General features: G+C 36.1%; 1 protein-coding gene across 2 annotated transcripts; it reads left to right on the top strand.

Annotated features, from left to right (window-relative positions):
• Window positions 1-6,116: 6,116 nt before the first annotated feature.
• Window positions 6,117-20,604, top strand: LOC147077000 (uncharacterized). 2 transcript variants are annotated; one of them, XM_085940606.1, is made up of 5 exons: window positions 6,117-6,325; window positions 11,947-13,553; window positions 15,014-15,200; window positions 16,750-17,026; window positions 17,319-20,604. In XM_085940606.1, exons 2-5 carry the CDS (start codon window positions 11,960-11,962, stop codon window positions 18,075-18,077), a joined length of 2,817 nt encoding a protein of 938 aa, XP_085796732.1. In that variant the 5' UTR covers window positions 6,117-6,325; window positions 11,947-11,959; the 3' UTR covers window positions 18,078-20,604. The 2 variants fall into 2 exon arrangements, with proteins under 2 accessions (XP_085796732.1, XP_085796734.1); XM_085940608.1 differs by lacking the exon at window positions 6,117-6,325 and adding an exon at window positions 6,430-6,866.
• Window positions 20,605-22,349: the final 1,745 nt, after the last annotated feature.

The raw sequence follows: 22,349 nt of genomic DNA, 5'->3' as shown, positions 1-22,349 counted from the left end.
TTCTAAAAAAAATAAACAATCAAATTCTGCCTAATAAATCCTTTCCTGGAAGATAGACCCCATGGTACCAGGCCAAGGCCTATTTTGGGTCATCGAGGTTATCACATATATAACTGAAACGAGGTCAAACGCGTTTATGTCGTTATCTCCCCAAATTTTGTTTCATTGACATAGTGAAATTTTTAGCATGACATTTTGAGATCATTCTGTGTCTGCAACGTAAAAGTATTTTAACAGTCGGAAGGCCATGAACTCAATTCTTGACCATTCGAAAAGTTATACGCTAGAAAGAAGTGCATACATAAAAGGTGATGTGAGACATTGTATTTCTAAATACCACCGATATGACAACAATAAAAATGTTTTGTATTCTTACCTCAATGAAAACAAATAACTGACCAAAGTTTAGTGTGCACTGTTTATATCGAATCTCCACAACTTACCTTCACCCTTCGCCACTGTAAAATTCTATATTACTGTCGAACAAGAACTTCTTGTCCAAGTGTTAACCTTATCACTGCCAGCCAATTTTTACTAGGTGGACTCTTGCAGGCCAGCTATTTTCGGAATAAAATAAATCCTGTAAAATATATGAAATAGGAACGGAATGCTAAATATTTGTGAAAACTTAGCAACACAACATGTTTATCAAGTTTATCGTGAATATTTTCACACTAAAATGATAAATATTGTTTAGAAAATATACACAGAATGTTTATTCAGAAGTTATAACGTTTACAATAACCCGCGAATATATTCGTTCGTCGCCTGACGCGACATACATGCTTTGGCGAGTTAATTCGTCCGTGACACGGATCAGGTTAAACTGTGAACGAACAAGCCCCTCCTGCTTAGTTAATCGCACTTCCGTTTTCAAATGAGGAACTCCCCTAAATTTATTATTTACATAATTTGATGCTTTTTATAATAAATAATTACAAGATAAAAAAACCTTTTTATATACGTTTTTAAATTTTCTGTTAAATCATATAAACTTGACTTGACTAGCTTAAACGATCAAAAAAAATTGTACTTAATAGAAATACTGAATAATGAAATGTCATTTCATATTGATTTCCATAGTAACGCACGTATATATTATTTAATAATTTAGTTGCTAGGACCCCCTAGCAACCAATAATGATATCGAAATACCTTTCATACAAAACAGAATTAATTAAAAATTAATTCAATTCTACTTAAAAATGGTTGAGATGAAAAGAGATGTCCGTATAGCATTAAGATAAAAAATATGTCACGTCGTTGGTGGAGTATTGCAGACAGTATGTTTTAATATTATTAGATTCAATAAGGACATTAATTTGATATTGATTCGTATCAAAATAATTAAAAAATAAAAAGAACTTTTTATATAAACGTTTTTAAATTTTCTGTTGAATCATATAAACTTGACTTGACTAGCTTAAACGATCAAAAAAATTTGTACTTGATAGAAATAATACTGAAATGTCATATTGATTTCCATAGTAACGCACGTATATATTAATAATTTAGTTGCTAGGACCCCAGACCCCTAGCAACCAATAATGGTGTCGAAATAACTTTTCATACAAAACAGAATTAACTGAAAATGAATTCAATCCTACTTAAAGATGGCTAAAAGTATTAAAAAAATGCATTGGCACCGTGTTCTGATATATTCTATAAGTTTCAAATGTCTAGCTAGTCGGGAAGTTAGTTAAAAATCGATTGCAAGATTTGTACCGGACAAATAAGAATACAACCTATAAAAAACATTGTAAAATTATTATGAGTAAACTTTTTGTTTATTGCGAAGAAGAAAAGCAGTCGTACCGAAAAAGAGAGCCGATACATTATTTAAACACGCCTTGCCGCCATGACAGGTATGTCACTGAGAAGTCTTCTATATGCGACTACAGTGATTTCTAGTTATCGACGAGATCTTGTTGGACAGTAGTGATATTATCATAGACCTTGCAAGAACACACTACATAATATTATACTATTTTTCATCAGTTGCCCGCCAAGCTTCAATTAATGTGTTATCAGTCTGTTTCAATCCACTGCTGGATAAAGGCCTCCTAAAGCTCTTTCTACTCTTCTTAGTTCTTCGCTGCCATGTAGTTGTGCCGAATTTAATGAAAATATATGTAGAAAATATTAGGATCCTATTTTGTACTTAGACAGTAAAGGCTTTTGAAATGAAGAAAACTGCATGTAATGTAATGAGTATCGTAGGTATATTATGTGCAAACGCTCCCAATGATTTCATAATCAGCGAACTCTAAATTCAAGACAGATTCAATTCAGATTGCTTTCACCGGACTCTCCCAAGTTTTTGGTCGTATAGCACACAGGGAAGATGACAATCTGGAAAAACTCATAATATTTGGTCAGGTTGAAGGTCGGAGAAAACAAGAAATATCTCCCTCCAGATGGATGGATCAAAACTAAAATGCAAAGGGTTTTCTACTGACAGATTCTGCGAAGACAAGCCATGGAGAATGCTGTGCGATGACAAAATCATCTCGAAAAAAGAAGTATGTAGATAAATATATTTTTTATTCAACGGCATCCCTACAAGTAAAAATCACTTTTTTACAAAAAAAATACACGTGGCCGAGCCAAGTTCAACGTCGCCTCTTCACTCTCAGCTTAATGAGAGGCTGCTTGGTGCGTTCTCTTATCTCCTCGTTGCTCCTAAAGTCATACCCACCCAGTATCCGTCGCAAACATCTGTTTTCGAAGCTCAGTATACGGTTGGTCTGAGCCTTCGTAAGGTGCTATGATTCGCTACAGTAATGCAGCACCGTCAGAATGCAAGCGTCCAATAGGCGGCATTTGGTATTGACCGAGTACAATTGTGAGTCCCAGACACTCCGCATCGAGTTGAATGTTGCTCCAGCCATTCCCATTCAGATAGCGAGCTCTCTCCAAAATGCCATCTCCCGTGATGTGTACTCCCAGGTATTTGAAGCTGTCGACGCTCTCGATGTTTTGCTTTTAAATGCGGTAGGTGAGTATTTAATTAGAATTTTTTAAAAAATCTCAGTGATTTATTATGTAGGTAGGTACCTATAGCTTTCGGCAATTGTTCACTTTATCTCACGTAACTTTCTGGAAGTGATATAAAATAATATTCATAGTTTACCAGTAAATTGAAGGTAAAAATGCGGGAGAAATGATTAGTCAGCCCAACTCCGAAGTGATTGTGAAACAAAAATGTATTGACTTTTACAGAAAGCGGTGAAATCCAAAACGTTCTGTATTAAGTACCTTCCTATATTAAAATTAACGGTATTGAAGTAAGTGATTTTGGGTTGGGAAGGAGGTGATTGAATTAGTGATAGTGATAGGTACCCAGTGCTACTATTTTATTTTGCACTCACTATATATAATTATTATCAATGGCTCGTCCATATGCATTGCGGAACTGCAGCACCCCCAAGCAAATTGAGAAATATGTAATATTATAATATACATCAATTTATGTATATTATAGGTGTGAAATTAATATCAATATCATTTAAGCGTGTATTAAGCTCGCCCGCACACCGAAACATCCAATAATTATCATACACTGCGGTAGGTACTAATACCAGAAAGTGACCATCTTTATGATTTTATGTAGTACCATTTTCAATGGAATATGCTCGAATGGGCGAAGGAGGGGCGCGGGGTTCGCAGATGGAAGTTTGATCGGTACTGCCGATCCGACAGTATTTCGCCGTTTCTGCGTTCGCACGAGGGAAGAAATTATAGCTTTAATGATTATTATTAAAATAAAATTGTTAAAATTTATTTCTGCAAGCAATTTATGCATAGTTCTTTATTTTAATTATCAATATAATTATTAATTCATATTTAATTTTGATTTGAATATTAGAATATAATCCAAATATTTTTATCAACCGCAGCACCCCCAGATATCTTATCCACGAGCCGCCACTGATTATCTCTATATATATAAAAATCTCGTGTCACGATGTTTGTGGTCGAACTCCTCCGAAATGGCTGGACCGATTTTTATGAATTTTTTTATGTATATTTGTTAGGTATGAGAATAGGTCAACAAGTATATTTCATACCGCTAGGTGATTAGGGTATCTCTATCCAGAAAAAATTTCTTTTATTTTTTTGACAATTTTTTTTTTGTATTTTTTTTATTATTTGGCATAAAAAAATACCTATAACCTCAAATTTTCACTTTCCTACCCCCATCCTCCCATTTTTTAATCGCGATTTTATTATTTTTGTATGAACCAATTTAACCGTCGTTCGTATTTCAAACAGAACGAAATTATTTATGTTGTTGAATGACAGATGGCACTACGTCCGAGAAGAATTCAAGAGAAGCGTCGCGTCATTTTGACATTTCATTCGGCAAATCCCAACGCAGTGCGTGCAAAATTTTGTACGATTTATTTTAATTTATCTATTTTTATGTGCGTGTATTACAGTGCACAATGCCAGCAAGACAAAAGGGGGGCCATTTGGGCCGTCGAACGAATAAAGCAACAAACATGCGAAATAGTAGAGTATAAAGAACAGACGAACAAATCCAACAAGATAACAAAAACGTGCGCGTAAGCATGTCGCAATTGCGTGCATCTCAATCACAAGAGGCACGAGCTGAACGAAATCAATAACGACAATTGGAACGGAGCCAAGCGCGCCGGTTCGTAGTTAACACACGCAGAGCAAATGACCGACAACGCCAACAAGTACATCGAACATTTACATCCGCTTCGTTCCTTCGTCTCGCATTCGAGTACGAGCCAGATATTGAATATTCCGCTCATCCGAAAGTGCTGATTGGTGCTATGGACAAAGAATGTCCCCATTGTCATGCGCTCAAATTCAAACATGAGTCAGCCGGGATGTGTTGCGCATCAGGAAAAGTGCAACTACCAGAAATTGAGATACCACCAGAACCATTGAACAGCTTGCTCATTGGCACGGTTCCAGATTCAAACCTGTTCCTGAAGTCCATTCGCACATTCAATTCATGCTTCCAAATGACTTCGTCCGGAGCAACAGAAATAGTTCACAATACTGCGGCAAATGGTCAACAATTCCATTCTACGTTCAAAATCAAAGGTCAAGTATACCACAAAGTAGGCTCATTGCTGCTAATGCCAAACGAACCACATACATTTTTACAAATCTACTTCATAGGCGCGGCCGGTGAGGACATCAATCATGTGGATGCACGTTGCGGCTACAATAGCCTCAATTCGCCTAATGCCAGGCGCATCGTCGGCGAACTGGACGCCCTGTTGAATGAGCACAATGAATTATTGAAATTCTTCAAAGCACACATGCACGAATTGCAAAGTGACAATCACGCTATTGTCATCAATCCTGATAAAACACCAGCTGGAGAGCACGTACGTCGATTCAATGCGACTGTTGTTGACGACATTGCTGGAATCATGGTTGGCGACCGCACATCGACGCGAGAAATCGTGATTCGAAGAAGAAACAATAATCTGGAGTTCATCGCTGACACACACCGTTCATACGACGCTCTCCAATATCTGATAATTTTCTGGAAGGGACAAGACGGATATTGCATAAACATTAAACAACGAGATCCTGTCACAGGTAATTCATTCATTATGAACATCATTACTCATTTTGAATTGAGAAAATGAATGGTTGATGTTTTTTGTTTTTATCGGCGGTCATCGTCTACAGTGCTCTATTCCTCTTTCTGTCATAGATCCCATCCCCACACACTTACGATACATTCGTTACTTTTTATTTAACAACCAAAATATTCACTAGAAATAATTTAGGTATATGGCAGAACAACGTTTGCCTGGTCAGCTAGTTATTATTATAATATGTCATGACGTCTAGATTGGTTATCGTGGGATAGTTATTTTTACTGTCTACTATTAATGACTATCGAATTATGTGATAAAAGTTTATTTGGAAAAACTAAAAACTCAAACTAATAAATTATTTCTAATATAGAATTATGACGAGCGCTAAATGAATAGCCAAGCGTGCTAAACAGTGTGTCATTTAGTATAAGCACGTACAAATTAAAAAGTCATTGTCATTATTTTATAGTGGCAATACAAAGAAAATATTTTTATTTTCACGGGTGGCAGTACTGAAGATTCAATACAAAAAAGCCGATAGGCGCATTGCGAGTGTTCACGGAGTTTTGCACAACTTTTAACTTTATCGCATTGTCGGTAATGAGGCCTTAAAATGGTCGCATTCCCCCGATAGACGATACATTTAAAAGTGTCTCAATTCAGCCGACATATCTGCCGTTGTTTTCCCTGGATACGAAACAAAAGCGACGACGATCTCAGCTGACAGCGGGGTAGGTGCCGTGATTATTATTTACGAACTTATAACGTTATTTTTGCAAGGTCGGGTTCATTGATATTTGCTCAATCGCTGCGCTGTTGTGTTGTTTGTGCTTTTATTATTGTTGTTTTTATCGATCCGCGGTCTTGTCGCGTGCAATTACCACGTTTTCCACGAAACTGCGTGATGCAACATCGGACCTTTGTCTGTTGGAAAACTCGTTTTAAACATCCGTTATCGACCATTAATGTCGTGGAAATTATACAGAATCGAGACGTTAATGTCCGCGCCGTAATCATTCGCAGCGTTTCTAATCTAAAAGTGTTTATATAGACGATATTATCGTTTAAATATATTCCACCGAAAAATTGTCGCAAAACACGTGATTCAAACTTTTTGACAAACGCCTTTGTTCCATTTTTGAATTTTGTTTTATTTTTTCATCAATATAAACGGCAAACAAGTGCTCTCATTATTTGGAATAGGTATAATTAAACAATCTGCAAAAATATAATATACCTACCTACCATGCGACCTAATTAATATTTAATTAGGTAGGTAAATAATATATTACTTATTTTTATTGTAATGTTACTGTGAAATCAAAATAATACTACATTATACGCGGAAAATTATAAAACTTACGTATTCATTTTTTCCTTATTGAATGTCATAGGTTTGATAATATTATTATTAGTCGGTTATCCTGGATACAGCGGCAAACACATTTTGAAAATAGCCAATATACTGGATTATTTGTTGATAACCTAACCTAAACAAACCCAAACTAACAAATAATCTAGTATATCGGCTATTTTCATAATGAGTTTGCCGCTGTATCCAGGATAACCGACTAGTACCTTATTATCTTACTGATTACTCACATTCTATCTTCCATGGTACATTCATCATCAGCAACTGAGGTGTAACCACTGTTGAGATGAAGGTCTCCCATAGCTCCTTCCACTGTTCATAAAAGATACAATATTATAATATCGTACCTTGTTAAGTTCGTCAATTCTCTGAGCCTTGGGGCCAAGGCTTAGGGGAGGCCGAGTGTGGCTGGACTGGTCGGGGACACATCCCTGTCTGTTTGAATATTAAAAAAGAAAATCAATTGCTTTTTGATTTAATTTTGTGGATGGAAATTGATTTAGCTAAGCAGTTAAAATTACGTTAGTTAGATATTGAAATATTCATAGGTATATATTTACACAGAATATCTCTTAAAACAGCCTTTTTTTTACTTCCTGTGAACCCTGAGGTTCCTCGGAGAAAAATCCTAAGCGATTTTTAGGATGTCTGCATATTACACATAGATTTTGTATAGTTTTTTTTTGTTAGATTTTGACCGTATAAATAATATAATCAGTTTTTTAAAATAAACATTGTCTTAATACATAATATATATTTATTGTACACAAAAATATCTGTAAGCGATAGATATATTATATTATGTCATTGTTTCAATTTTGGCAGTCATAGCTCATTTTCTTTGGCGAAGTCCTGATATCTATAAATAGTTACTAAAATGTTTGGACTATACCTAATCTTGTAAATTTTTATGCGAATCAAGCAACATTTTTAGTCTCGTTTGAATTGATAACCATAAAATAATTAATATTCTGTAATTCGGTACATGTTTGTGGCGGAAATGGCTGTGGACCGAGCATCAAGCAGCCTTTTATCATGCTGAGAGTGTAGAGGCGATAATGAACCTGATTTGGCCACATGCTGTGGATACCTGTTGTGTATTATTTCGATTTATGACCAGGTTTTAATCGGTGCTATACCTTCAGCGAGTTATCTCTCCTTATGAGGCCGTGATCGACAGGCAAATTTCGTGAGTTATCTCGCCCGACTTTAAACTCAAATTACTAGCCACTGTCGATTGATTTGCATTATCTAAAAAATTAAACACACAGTGACATCTGTTTGAATAATATATAATATGGGCCTCCACAGATCGGAGGCTGTATTAACAGATGTCAGTCCCTTGCTCAACCTATTAGATGCATACTCCAGTCCAAACACACATTAAAAACATGCGAATTTTTGCGGGACCATGACATTATAGATCGACACATTAACGCGTCTCATTAGCCCTGCATAATTACTGTGCGCTAGACCAGTGTTTCCCAACCGCCGGGCCGCAAGTAGTAATTAAAATATCTATGCCAAAAATTCTAAGTATTATCAACTTAACATTTCTCTTTAGGGTTTTTCCACAAATATTTTTACACTAAGAAATAAAGTGGATGCGTTTAGGACCGGGTCTTTGGGATAGTCGTGTACACGAGGAAGTAATAACAAGTTTCCACTTTTGCATGAACGTTTAATTGCTGCTGACATCAATCAGAAAGTCATTGTAAATTATAATCGTGGCAAAGAGTGGAGGTAGGCTGCTAAGATCCGACATAAATAGTACATACTAAACTTTGTCGGTCAAACGTATTTGTTTTCATTGCACTAAGGACAATAATCTGTATAATAGTGTTTTTTAGTTTTTAAAATTCAATTAAACCGTATCTAATCCAAGCAATAATAGATAATAGTCAAAAATTATGCCAGTAAACGATATGTATTTTTCAATATTTTATAGATAAGTACAAGATTTTTTTTTATCGATTATGGTTTGGTTATGCAGGGCTTCATGAGTTTTAAAATACTAACCAATACCATATCGACTGTGTTTAGGAAAAAGGGCGTAACCCTCGATTTTTCAAAAAGTACTTTTATTAGATATTAACAATGTATACAACTAAATACACATTCTATAAAAAGGAAGTAAGCCGCAAATCCAGAATTATTATCTAAATTCAGGTTTTAATTGAGACCTGTAATAACTTTAATTATTATTAGATCGAAAATATATTACACCAAATCATCAATCATCATGCACCCATTGTCTATGGCTATTTAAAAAAAAATATTAAACTAAAAACTCTCAAAAAACGTTTTTTGCCTCCTGTAAAATTGGTTCAGTGAGGGTTACATCCTTTTTCCTAAACACGGTCGATATGTAATAATATTATGTATTCTTAATTCAACGAAAACAAATAAGTATGACTGAAAAAGTGTACATTATTTTTGTGATATCGTCCATAGCAAAGTTTAGTTTGCACTATTTATGTTGAATCTTAACAGTCTACCTCCACCCTTCGCCACTGCAATCAATGCTATCTCTGTCCACCGGAAGAATGATTGTTCTTTTAAAGCGATTATTTCTACTTTGTGATTACATATTTTTTGACAATCGTCATTTATAAAACACGACTCCGTTTAAGGGTGGCACTTTGTCTAAGTGTGTCACTGGTTAACTGTCTATTTTGATTCCAAGTGCACCTTGAGACGAAAAAGTTTAATAACCACTGGTCTAGTAGATGTCTGGAAGTTTTCTGCAATTCTTTGGTGGCAACTTATTTTTTTTGCTCTATTACCTACTCTATCTATAAATAGGTCCGTAATGCGTACAAATTTGCGTAAACAATAATTATTGTTTGATTGCGTATTGGAAAGAACTTACTTTATCAGTTTTAAGTTTAATGCAATAATATTAATTGTTTTTTTAAAGATAAAATACATTCATAACAAAAAAAAATGTATCATTTTCGCTAATGCCGGGTTCATTCAACTGAGAAATAACTATATATATATATATAAAATAGAATATAAAAAGTGGGCAAAATACAACAATATCCGTATACTATATTCGTAGGTGTTCGTATGCGTCCTAGCGTCTACGATTCGCAGCCCGAGAAGCATGCAACTTCTCAATTGCAACAGTAGATGTTTTTTTTTCAAACTAAAAAGTCGCATTCAACCAATCTGCGCAGCTCCATTTGGCAACGTGTGTTTTGTGTATAACGATGACGTCACATCAACGTATTCAAGATGAAATAAGTTTTGATATGTGAGCCGGCTAAACTTTGTCAGCCATACATATTTGTTTTCATTGAACTAAGAATACAATTTGCGGATGGTGCTGGTTAGTTTTTAAAATTCAATTAATCCCTGTGTAAACCAAACCATGAAGGATAAAAAATATTCTTCTATCTATAAAATATCTAAAATGATGTATCGTTTAATGGCATTATCTAGTATAGCTTGGATTATGCAGCGTTTAATTGAATTTCAAAAACAAACCAATACAATCTACACATTGTAGTCTTGGTTCAATGAAAACAAATAAGTATGACTGACAAAGTTTATTGTGAACTATTTATGTTTGATCATAATAGCCTACCTTCACCCTTCATCACCGTAATGTGGTCCGAAAATTTGAATGATTAGCTTAAATACATTCAATATGTACTCTACAATCATGTGCTTCTAAGGTGTTCTGATGAAATGGTCGTGCATGACAGGTAATTTGTACACATGTGTTTGGCCGTATCACAGTTTGCCGTGAGACATTGTAACGGAGACCGATGGCCGTATACCATTGAGATCAAGTTCATGTCTAAATAAAAACTACCGGAATATAAAAGAAAGACAGTAAAAATAGAAAATTCTGAATGATTCAAAAGTAGGTTATCAAATATCTGACAACATTGACAGCGTTATCAGATATTTTACAACGTTTTTCTTAGGTCGTATTCTTATTTGTCCAGTACAAATCTTGCAATCAATTTTTAACTAACTTCCCGGCTAGCTAGACATTTGAAACTTTTAGGATATATCAGAACACGATGCCAATGCATTTTTTTAATACTTTTAGCCATCTTTAAGTAGAATTGAATTCATTTTCAGTTAATTCTGTTTTGTATGAAAAGTTATTTCGACACCATTATTGGTTGCTAGGGGTCTGGGGTCCTAGCAACTAAATTATTAATATACACGTACGATACTAAGGAAATAAATGACATTTCAGTATTATTTCTATCAAATACAAATTTTTTTTCAGCTTAAGTTAAGCTAGTCAAATCAAGTTTATATGATTCAACAGAAAATTTAAAAACGTATATAAAAAGTTCTTTTTTTTTTGTAATTATTTTGATACGAATCAATATCAAATTAATGTCCTTATTGAATCTAATAAAATTGGAACATACTGTCTGCAATACTCCACCAACGACTTGACATATTTTTTATCTTAATGCTATACGGACATCTCTTTCCGGTACGACAGTGAACCGTGATACGGAGAAATGTAATTGATATGTACAATAAATGACAACAGTACAAATACTGTGTATTTTCTTTTGTATTTCTCTGGTCTTTATTGAAGTGTTTTATTTAGACGTGAATATGATCTCAATACTATACGGTTATCTATTACCGATGCAATATATTACAATAACTGTGATACGTCAACTGTATACGTACAAATTTCCAGACACGGATAAGGTAGATTGGTTTGAATCCAAGTATGTCGTCCAACTGCGTAAAACACTCGACACTTATATCTAGTGGATCATGCATTCAAATCATCATATATAAGTTAGTACACAATACATACTTTAACTGTTATGTTTTTTCGGATGTCGGTCATGGTCCAGAAAATGTCACCACTCTCCTCATATCTGCTGCACACTCACTCGGCGGTGCTGTGTTTCTAATTTCTACAAAGTCAAACCGCCATAGTGTAAGTTTCATTTCTAAGATTAACTGTCGGTTGTTTTATATTTTCAGAATTGAAACTACGATGGATTTTTCATTCAAGAAATTCCTGTCGACCATTTCGAAGAAATCTGAAGACGGATCGCAGTCTGCGGCGAACACGTCCAACACTGCGAAACCCGCTCCACTACCGTTCTGGGAGAGAAATAACCCTAATCCGTCAACTGAGAGTATCGGCAAGACGTTGAACGATTTCGAGGTTATATCGTCGCCGAATTCTAATTTAAACTATACGACACCGTCGTCTGCGTCTATCGATATAAAAGTTGTACGTAGTCCATCCGTGGAAAAAAATACCATGGATTCTGTTTCAACAAACAGTTCTTTAAACAGTTTGGAAACTAAGAAAATGACTGATGGAAATCGGGATAGTTCATCATCAGATAGGGAGTTGAAAATCGAAAACAATACAACTGTCGTTCCGCCAGAAGTTAAAACTAAGAATCCTCCGTCTTTGTATGATTTCGATATTGATTCGTTAATCGATAAAGTAAAGCATTCGATGTTGATGCCAAAGGGCGACGGTATAAATATTGTCAGTTTGAAACCGGAAGAGTCAGCGAGCGTTGCCGGCTCTTTGGACAGTGTACCAGCCGATGAGGCCGTCGTTTCGTCGTCATTCTCCGATAAAAAAATCTGGCGCCAGGGTATGCTGGATGCAGATCAGGACTCCACAAAGACAGTGTTCATACGCAAGACTGCGAATGCCGCGTACGATAAATGCACAAAAGAATTGACATCGTACGAATCTTCATCGGGTAAATTGGCACGGGAAATTGAATACTTTGCGAAAATTCTCGATAAGGTTCAAGCGGACATGGTGGAGACCGAATACAAAGCCGACGAAAATATCGTAATGGGCGTACGCGAGTTTCTAAAGCAGCGTTTGACGGATCTTACCGTTAAAATGAACGTGTTTATCACTGGCAGTCTGGAAGGCGATATAAAACCGGCCCCTGTCAAAGTGGATGATTTGAAAAAAGATTCCGATACCGCAGTAGAGTATATCTTCGCGTCTGACCGTAAACCGACGGTTTCGGAAAGCGGTACTATTGAAACGAACGGTAACCGTATTCACAAATGTGCCGACTGTAACGTTAATATTGTCTTGAATCCAAAGGACAAGATCGAAAACGTAATGTTGGCGCATTTACAGACGGCCGTTCACCGGTCTGCCGCCGGAATTACTACTGCGTTCGATACGACAGTTGAAAAATCTACTGTCGTCATCACTGAAAAAGTATTAAACACCGTCGACAAGGCGGTAGCCAATAAAAAGGTGAAAAAAGATGCAGTCACTCCAAAAGCGTTAATGATCAACAGAATGACAGCATGTTTGATCGACGACAGTCTCTTGAACTGCACAGTTTGCAGCGTGGCGTGCGACGCTAAGGATCCCAGAAGCCATATTGACCTGAAGGAGCACGGAGATAATCTGGTGGCGTATAACCGCAAGGTGCAATGCGAGTTGATGCATCAGAACCCGGAAGCGTTTGCGAATTTCGGCCTGACCGATCTGCACTATGTCGTCAATAAGATATTCGTGGATCCGATTTTGAAGTTTGCCTATTGCGGCGTCTGCAGGAAGGAGGTGCCGGCTCATCAGAAGAATATCGAAGGTGGGTCTTTGATTTCATACACGTCGCCAATATCTTCCAAACGATAGATTGATAAGTATACATTGTATATTCAATTCTATCCTAAATGGCAATTTTTCGAAATATGTTTTTTTACATCAGTCGATTCTTTTTTCTTACATTTCTGTATAAACCTAAATGCATAGAATTATATTGAATTTAAAAAACAATTATTTTCATGCCACTTCTTAAGTATCCTAAGTGACGTTATTTGCCAATGTATTGAATTTTTGATAAATTTTAAATTGGAAAACATTCCCCAAAATTAATTGTAATTTGAAACACAAAAAATGTTTTTTTAATGTTACAGAACTAAAATTGAATTAAGTATAGTTTCTAAATTTCGCTTTCCTGCATATTTAATGGTTTTGCGTTTAGAATAGTTTAGAATTGAATAGACGACATATAGTCGAACTGCGATTTTATGTGCCTGGAATTCACATTTTGCAATCATTGTAATAAATTCCAGACGCATGTGCGCATTTCGATTTATAGATACATCTGCAGTGCCCACTGCCGAGCTCACAAAAAGCTATATTCTATGTTTTTATTATGTTTACACCCATTCTTAGCAAAGAAACAAACTTGTCAGATCAAGAAAAAGGTGAAAGAACACTTTGACATGGTATGCTCCAAACCAATTAGTATGACTTTTAAATTGTCAGTTCCTTCCAAAATGTAAAAGCGTTGTTTCACCGCGTACACTAGAGGTGAGTTAGAAATACTGTCACCAGTTTGTGTACTCAAGTCTTGGCATGTACTACCGATACTCGGTACCTGTGGCCCAATAAACATGTTCCTCGTTCGAACGCATGCGATGAGATCATCGTCGCGACTCGCTAGTTGGTACTGTTGGTAGACTTTCAATATTATTGACATTAAATGCGCGCGGGCGAGATAGCATAATACACGTATGTCGAGCCGTGATATACTCAACTGTCATTGGCGTCATTGCTCTCCCTTTCTCGGTATGGTGAAGGACAGAAATGGTGACAAGTTCTTTTATAGTAAAAATATGGAGTAATTTTTCGTTCCAGTTGGGTATGACACTGATAAGTATTTTCGCGTCTATAAGATTTCGTCGCGTCGAGTTTCTTGATTTTTTAGTGTTATAATTGGAACTTATAAACTGAATCCAAATTTTATGCGTGATTGTGTAAATGGATAATAATTATATAAACAATTTGTGTAAAAATGGCTTCTAAAAAGCACTGACAACTTTGCACGCCAAACGCTCTATATATGTAATATCCCAAATACTCGGTAAGTATTTTGGAACAAGTTTCGATGTTTAGTATTTTTTATAGTGGTAGTAAGTATACTCAGTCTTCAATATTGACCAGTTTTCCCACCTCTAGTGTTCATCGTCTAAATAGAATAAAAATTTCTTCGATGCCATTGGTTGATGTGTGTGATTTTAATTTAATATTGTTTTAATACAGGTCACGTGGACTCTCCGAACCACAACAAACTTCTGGTGGCGATGCTGGATGTGGCCCCAGACAAGCAGGAGGATGAAGAGATCATTCAGGAGGGCGGCGTCGACGTCCTCGCCGATTTCCTCGCTAAGAGTAACCCCAGCAACCGAATGGACAGTGTCGGTGTACCGGAAGAGAGTTCACTTCTTAAGTACGTATTAATTAATTTACGTATTTTACTATTTCTTGGTCATTATGAGGATCGTGCTCGCCTAGAAATTTTGTCATCTTTTGAGCGACCCGAGACTTTCCACCCCTCTCGATCCTCCGCTTCTTTCTGTCAGAGCAGAGTGAAGGCTGCCTCCGTCAGCTCCTTCACTCTAGCGCACCGACACTATACCTCTGCTTCGCCTTTCCCGGAGGCTACCAAAAACCACCATTCTCTCCAGGTCATCCGGTACGCAACGAGCAATATGTCCAAAAAACTACGGAATACGTCTCGGACATATCGTCTGTGTTTTGTAAAAAGGGCGAATCAACCATTTTGGCGAAATCGAGATTTTAATGAAAAAACAATATGTACCCCACTACCTTTGTTGTGTAAAAACGGCGAATTTGTATCTCCACAGGAAAGTACTTAAAAATGATAATCGTAAGGGCGAATATCCATTTAGTATTACGAATAAAAAGCGAATGTGACATATTAGGCCTTTTAAAATATTATATAATAATACCTATTATAATGACAGTATTCTTTCTAAGCTTTATTAAACTTGTTAGATATTTATAATCATCCACAGGTAATGAACAAATAAATGTCAAAAGTTAAAAATCCTCCTGTAAAATAGCATTTTGGTTGATTCGCCCTTTTTACAAAACACCGACGATATTGTCGATTTTACTATTATATGACATTGGATTACAAAGTCCAGAATTCAGATTACTTATTGTAAATTGTACGTATGCAGTTGCACAGTTTATTGTGAGCTGTTGTGTACCGGAAGCAGATGGCCGTACAGCATTGAGATATATTAAATGATGCGTTGTTCGTTGAGCATTTCACCATAAAGCAAGTTGTACGCGTGTTACAAAACCATTTAGATGCGATGCATGTTTGCAGACAGTAATGTTCTAATTTTATTAGATTCAATAAGAATTGGATGTTGATCCGTATCAAATTGATTCTTTTGAGTACCTACATGCTAACCTACTTTTGAATCATTCAGAATTTTATAAAAATATAACATACGATTTGATTGTATTTCTAATTTACCTATCTACCAATTTTCTTCTGTGCTCTCTTTGTATTTCGGTGGTTTTTATTACACATTTTTTTAAGTTTTGTCTTTAGACATGAATTTGATCTCAATGCAATATGACCATCAGTTTCCGTTATAAAATCTCACAGTGAACTGTGATAAGGTAAACTGCATACGTACAATTTTCCTGACACGTTTAAAATGATCGGTTTATGTCAGTGATGCCAACCGTACTATAATTATAGTACAATACTATAATTTTGATTTCGCGAAAAATGTTAAATACTATAATTTTACGCCAAATATACCAAACTACTATAATTTTAAAGGATTCAAGACGAAAAATGTTCCTGTACTATATGTTTTTCAGAAATACTATAATTTTTACGCCTTTGTACTATAATCAGCATAGAAAAATATGGCAACACTGGTTTATGTAGATCAAAGGTTAGGTTGAGAAACACTGAGTCTATTTGTGTTTACATACATATGTGTCTCCAGGTATGTGCGGAAGAACCACGGCTTCCGCCACTCGAACGGGACGTACGCCTGCCTGATCTGCAACGTGAAACGCCTGTCCACCGTCAAGCGCATCAATGGCCATTTCTCTGGCAAGCAGCACACTGAGATCTCGTCCAAGATGGCCGCCTGCGCCGCCGTAACGCCAAGCCAGAGGGCCGAGCTCTTGGAGAACTTCGTGTCGGTGACATACGACGTCGAGCCCATCGTCTATGAGTGCCTCATCTGCAATCCCGCCGAGCCCACCACCAGACTTGAGGTAAACGGAATTGGGCTGTGTCATGCATTTATGAGGTTCCCAGAAGATTGGGTTTGGATTATAACAATTCGAAGTGAGACTTTCCTGATTCACAGTTGGGCTCGATCCATCAACCTTTCGGTTGACAGATAATTGCGGTAACAACTGATCCATTGATCCGTTTCATAGAACGATTGCTCTTGTGTTTTATGGCCTGACCGTCATTAAGTAATAAACCAAAACCTTGGGTCTATATGGTGACTCATTTTTTGCATATTTATATTTATTAACATTGTTTCTGTCATCGTTACAGGACATCCTGATGCATGTTACGTTCGAACGTCACGTCGTGTCGAAGGATTGCTACCTGCGTCAGCCGGCGGCCGTACAGCAGCCGACGCATCTGTCATACGCACGAATCGTTCCGCACAGGCAGATTCACGGAAAGATGTATTGCATGGCGTGCCGTCTGCCGCTGAACAACATCGTCCTGGCGTTTGAGCACGTCAAGAGCTTCCCCCACAACCCTGACACGCTGATTGAATACATCCACAACAGCGGAAACGGAGTATATAACTGCATGGCGTGCAGTTATTCGTTCCGCGGTGATGCGGCGTTGATGGACCATGTTGCGTTGCCGGAGCATCACGAAGCGAAGTTGGCGAAAGAGGCCAATAAGGGTAGCGGAGTTAATGTCAATGCCGCGACCAATTCGAACGCTGGCAATACTCCAAAAGGTTTTGTAGTTATCGAGCAAGATGGAAGCGTTCAGAAAAACGCAAAAGCGACAAAAAACAACAAAACTAATGACAAGGATAAAGGACCCACAAAAAATAAGGCAGCGGTCACCAAAGAAAAGGCTCCGTCTACCGTTAAGAAAGCCAATAAATCCAACGATGGCGCAAGTAAATTTGAAGCGGAAGAGATGGTTCTATTGGGTAAAAACGGCGTCGTGGAACTCGCCAACAGGAGCTTCCTCTGCAGGCATTGCGGCACTGGGCACTCCACCCGCGAGGAGGTCTTCGGGCACATCTTCTCATTCAAACACGCCGAAGCTGTCTCCAAAAAGTGAATCAATCGAAACGTTTCGAGTCCAAAAGTCATTCCGTCAACGTCCGCGTAAATTAATTACGTTATACTTCACGCCTGCGTCATTTTAGATAGTGTATGTTTTTGATCGTTCTATAATATTGAAAGTTGAAAATAAGTCTCAAAATCATGTCATGAAGTAATTGCTATTTCATGCCCTATAAAATCAGGCATAATCCTAATTTCCTTGTGCTTTATCTGCATGTTATATCGGATGACCTTGAATTTTTTTTCTTAAACCGACATCCGTCATTAACTCTAAATACCTAAATTGTCGACTTACCACCTTTTGGCAGCAACCCCACAAATTTTGTGATAAGGATAAAAAGCTTGCGCCGTCCTCAGCTGCCAAAATGTTTTTGTAAATACATACGTGGTATGTAGTCAAGCCTAGTCCAGAACAACACGTTATAATATCGTCCCGTAAACAAATATGACTCGAGTATTGATGCATTGTCCATTATGGCGTTATGTGTTACTATAATATCTTTTAACATAAGAATTGTTATAAAATTAATGGGCTTAGTGTTAGTCAGTCTTACATAAAACTCAAGAACAAGAAGACGACTTCTCGTAACATGCGACCTTCACATCCTGACTTCTGTAGGTGGGAAAAGGTTCTTCATCTCCCATCTAGTGAGGATTTTTTTGTTCCACACTTCACATGGTACGGAACTAACTTTAGACGAAGTCTGGTCTTTTGACATCCTTCTGATATTTGTTTTAGATAACGGACCGTGTCTCATGGAACTTGTATAAAATACTGTTGTAACAAACTACTGTACAAATGTATCCAAGAGTGTTCATGTAGTGACGTTTGGACAAACAAATTGTTTACAATATTAATTGATAATTTCTATGCAGGGATATTATCTATATTGGTCTGGTCTAGGCTTTAAAATGAATTCTACAAGCATTTCGCCAACGGTCTGTGTTTAATTCTGTCAATGATTATAATGTATAATAAAATTGTCGTCGGTCAATGGTGTGTTTGGGGGTGCAGGTGTGGTTTTTGAATGTCCCGTTCTTATAGTGTTTGAACATTGCAAGCGTTTTAGGTCAATACTTTTTTTACACAGCCTTGCGCGCTTTCGAGGTACTGGTGACCTCGTACATATGCACTCGCCGCGTATCATCTCTCATTGTACCCAGTAACTATGCGATTTTTCAACGTGCGTGAGTGTGTTTTGTCAGTCAATGTGGTATAGACATTTTTTTTTTTTTTTTGCATAATAGAGCGCAAGAACCGGTATCGGCGCAGAATGTACTTGGTACTCACTCGTTACACGCCATCTGGACAAGCTTTTAGTGTCGTATGTGTTTGCATTTAGGCGTTGACTATATGAAATTGAATGTAATTATTCACATACATATTAGGCAAGTTCACGGATTCAGCAACGATTTAGAGAATATTTAGACGGAACAATCATTGCTGGTGTCAGTTGTGAATGACTATTCAACCGGCCATGCCTATCCTTTTTATTATTGGTCCTATCGATCTGAAATTTTTGCCAATCAATTCCCTGTTGTCAGTTTCCAGATAGATATGTAAAAAATACGTACCGTCCATTTACTTTTTGAAATAACAAAAGGTTTAATATTTCACCACTTTAATACTATCACAGGCTGTACGGGAGTGTCTAATTGTTCTGTGATTTGAGCATTGCCTCGCGAATCCCATACCTCACCACGCCACGTGTGCTCCTGTGGGCTTTTTTTTATTAAATACTTATTTTTTTAATCGTCGGGCGTTGAACTGTAACTTGGTATTAGAAATGATTATAATCGGAAATGATACAGTAGTCCACTGAAGATATAGTTAAATTGATGGAACGTTTGAATGTATATTGATGATTCTCCGTGTGGTTTTGACACTGAAAGCCATGGTAACCCAAGGTTGCATACATAGAAGAGTTACAGACATGAACCACTGAATGCGGCGTTCGACCCCCACTCTCCCGTCGACCCTTCCGCTGTAGACAATGTGGAAACCGGTGGAGGGGCATACAAACGTAAAAACCGCAAGACGTTCTTGTAGGCTATAAATATATTTACTCATTTTATAATATACCAAATTAACTTACATTTAAACAATGAATAGCGCTAATTATTGCTTCATGTTTTATTCGTCAGACTGCTTGAATCAAATAAATATGTATTAATCATTAAGGGTGCCTTATAAGAAATGCATTTCTTTCAATAATTACCACACAAGAGATGTATCTCGCGAGAATAAAATGTGCGTGAGTGGTCTAGCGTTGATTCTAACTTCCGCATGTTCTGCCCAATTGTGAGATTGTGTGGTAATTATGAAATGTCTCGTGTAACTCACGGGCAGGACTTTGGATGTTTTTTGTCTCGCAACAATTTTAAATCAAATGCACTAAAAGACACGAAAGAACAAACAAAAGAGATACTATCGATAGTCAAAACGTCTGCTTTTGTTTGTAGCACAAATTAGTTATTGAATAATATACTTTTTTTTTCAATTGTGTAAAATATAAGCTTTGAATAAAAAATAGAAAATGGAATCAAAATTGATCAAGTCCAAATTATTAATAAATTATATTGGAGTTAGCCACTTTTGTTCATAATATTTTAAACAATACATTCGTACCCATAGCTTTTTTAGTGTTTTTATTTCTTAAATATTAATAAATGATTGTATAAACTTTTTCACTATAATAGGAAAAAAAACACAATATTGCTAAATGGAGGCCTTTGACTGTTTTCATTTACATTGCCTGATAATTATTTTTCTCAAGTTACATTCAAAATTGGCCGTACGAATGGAGCACATTGGAATGAGCCATTTTTGTTTTTAACCCTTTTACTCCCATTCGGCCGATATTTCGGCCCACCATACCTATGCGAAAACTCCATCTGGGCCGATCCATCGGCCGAAAGTTTGGATCCAAATTTACGATTTATTCCAATTTTTTTCCCGTCATATTTCGTCTCATGTAGACATAGCATTATATTCGGTCTGTGTTAGGTGTGACTAATATTTATTTTAGTATGGCACTTGTTTATAATTATGTCATACCCTAATAACTCACAAGACATAATTGCTCTTGCTGTCAAACTCGAAACCAAAGAGGGTCATAAAAATAATAAAACAATATTTTTATGATGCATTTTAAGTTCTGAGATTTCTTTTAGTTGTTTTATGATTCATATATCACATAATTATGAATTTTGTAATTTTTATGAACTCTGACCGAGCGAACAATGAATGCCCACTGTTTTTTTGGTAGGATGGTGAAAAAATACATGAATAAATATTATTATAATAGATTTAGTGCTTTGAAACTTATTTTTTGAAATTACTTCATTCCCATAACAGTTAGTCCTCGATACTGTATCGAATTCTCGTGCGATTTCGTTAATTGAATAATATTCTTGAATACCTTGACACTATACGATTTTTTTTGATTACTTTATAAAAATTCTATTTCATAGAGAAATAATAATAAGTTTATTTTTTTTTCTGTTACTAGATAAGAATAGATTATACTATAAAATTTGATATATCAATTCTAAATAAAAAAATCTTGTCACACTTGTTTTGCAGTTCAAACATAGTTTTATCCGTTCATTTCTAAATAAATATTGATACATTATTTTTTTCTTTTGTTTTATTGATGTAAACTATCAATATTATTACTTATTATTGCTTTATACACCATTGAGAACACACAAAAAAAGTTTCAAATTTTTAAAACATGTGTAGAATTATTTATTTAAAAAAAACTAAATCGACGATTTTTTGGCAAAAAACGCTTGGGAGTTTTCGCATATGCTAGGCTAAATCAGCTGGGAGTAAAAAGGTTAATATTATAATGTATAAGCTTTTTATATAATAAATTTTCACTGTATGAAAATAAAATATGACTAAACGGAGGCCTTCGACTGCTTACTTTTAGTGCCGGGTGAGTTGTATAATATTGTGTTTAATATTGGTCAGGTTTAAATGAATTACATTGGAGTTAACCATTTTGGTTCCTGACTTTAAAAAAAAGTACAGTAGATATCATTTGGAAACTTGGAAAGTTGGAAACAAAATCGTTTAAATCCAAATGAATTCAACATGGCCATATAAAAAAGCGTTTGAGAATAGATATTTGAGAAAGAATATTGAGCACTTATTTTAATTATGTTGAATTCAAAGTTCGTCAAATCCAAATAAATTATTTTGGAGTTGGCAATTTTTGTTCAGATTTTTAAAATATCTATAAATGAAACATTTCTGCTA

This window comes from Rhyacophila brunnea, unplaced genomic scaffold (assembly GCF_057557595.1).
Source record: "Rhyacophila brunnea isolate RB1 unplaced genomic scaffold, BYU_Rbru_1.0 scaffold_13, whole genome shotgun sequence".
Lineage (NCBI taxonomy): Eukaryota > Metazoa > Arthropoda > Insecta > Trichoptera > Rhyacophilidae > Rhyacophila > Rhyacophila brunnea.
Note: the sequence above shows the minus strand (reverse complement) of the source record. Positions and strands in the feature narration are given on the sequence as shown.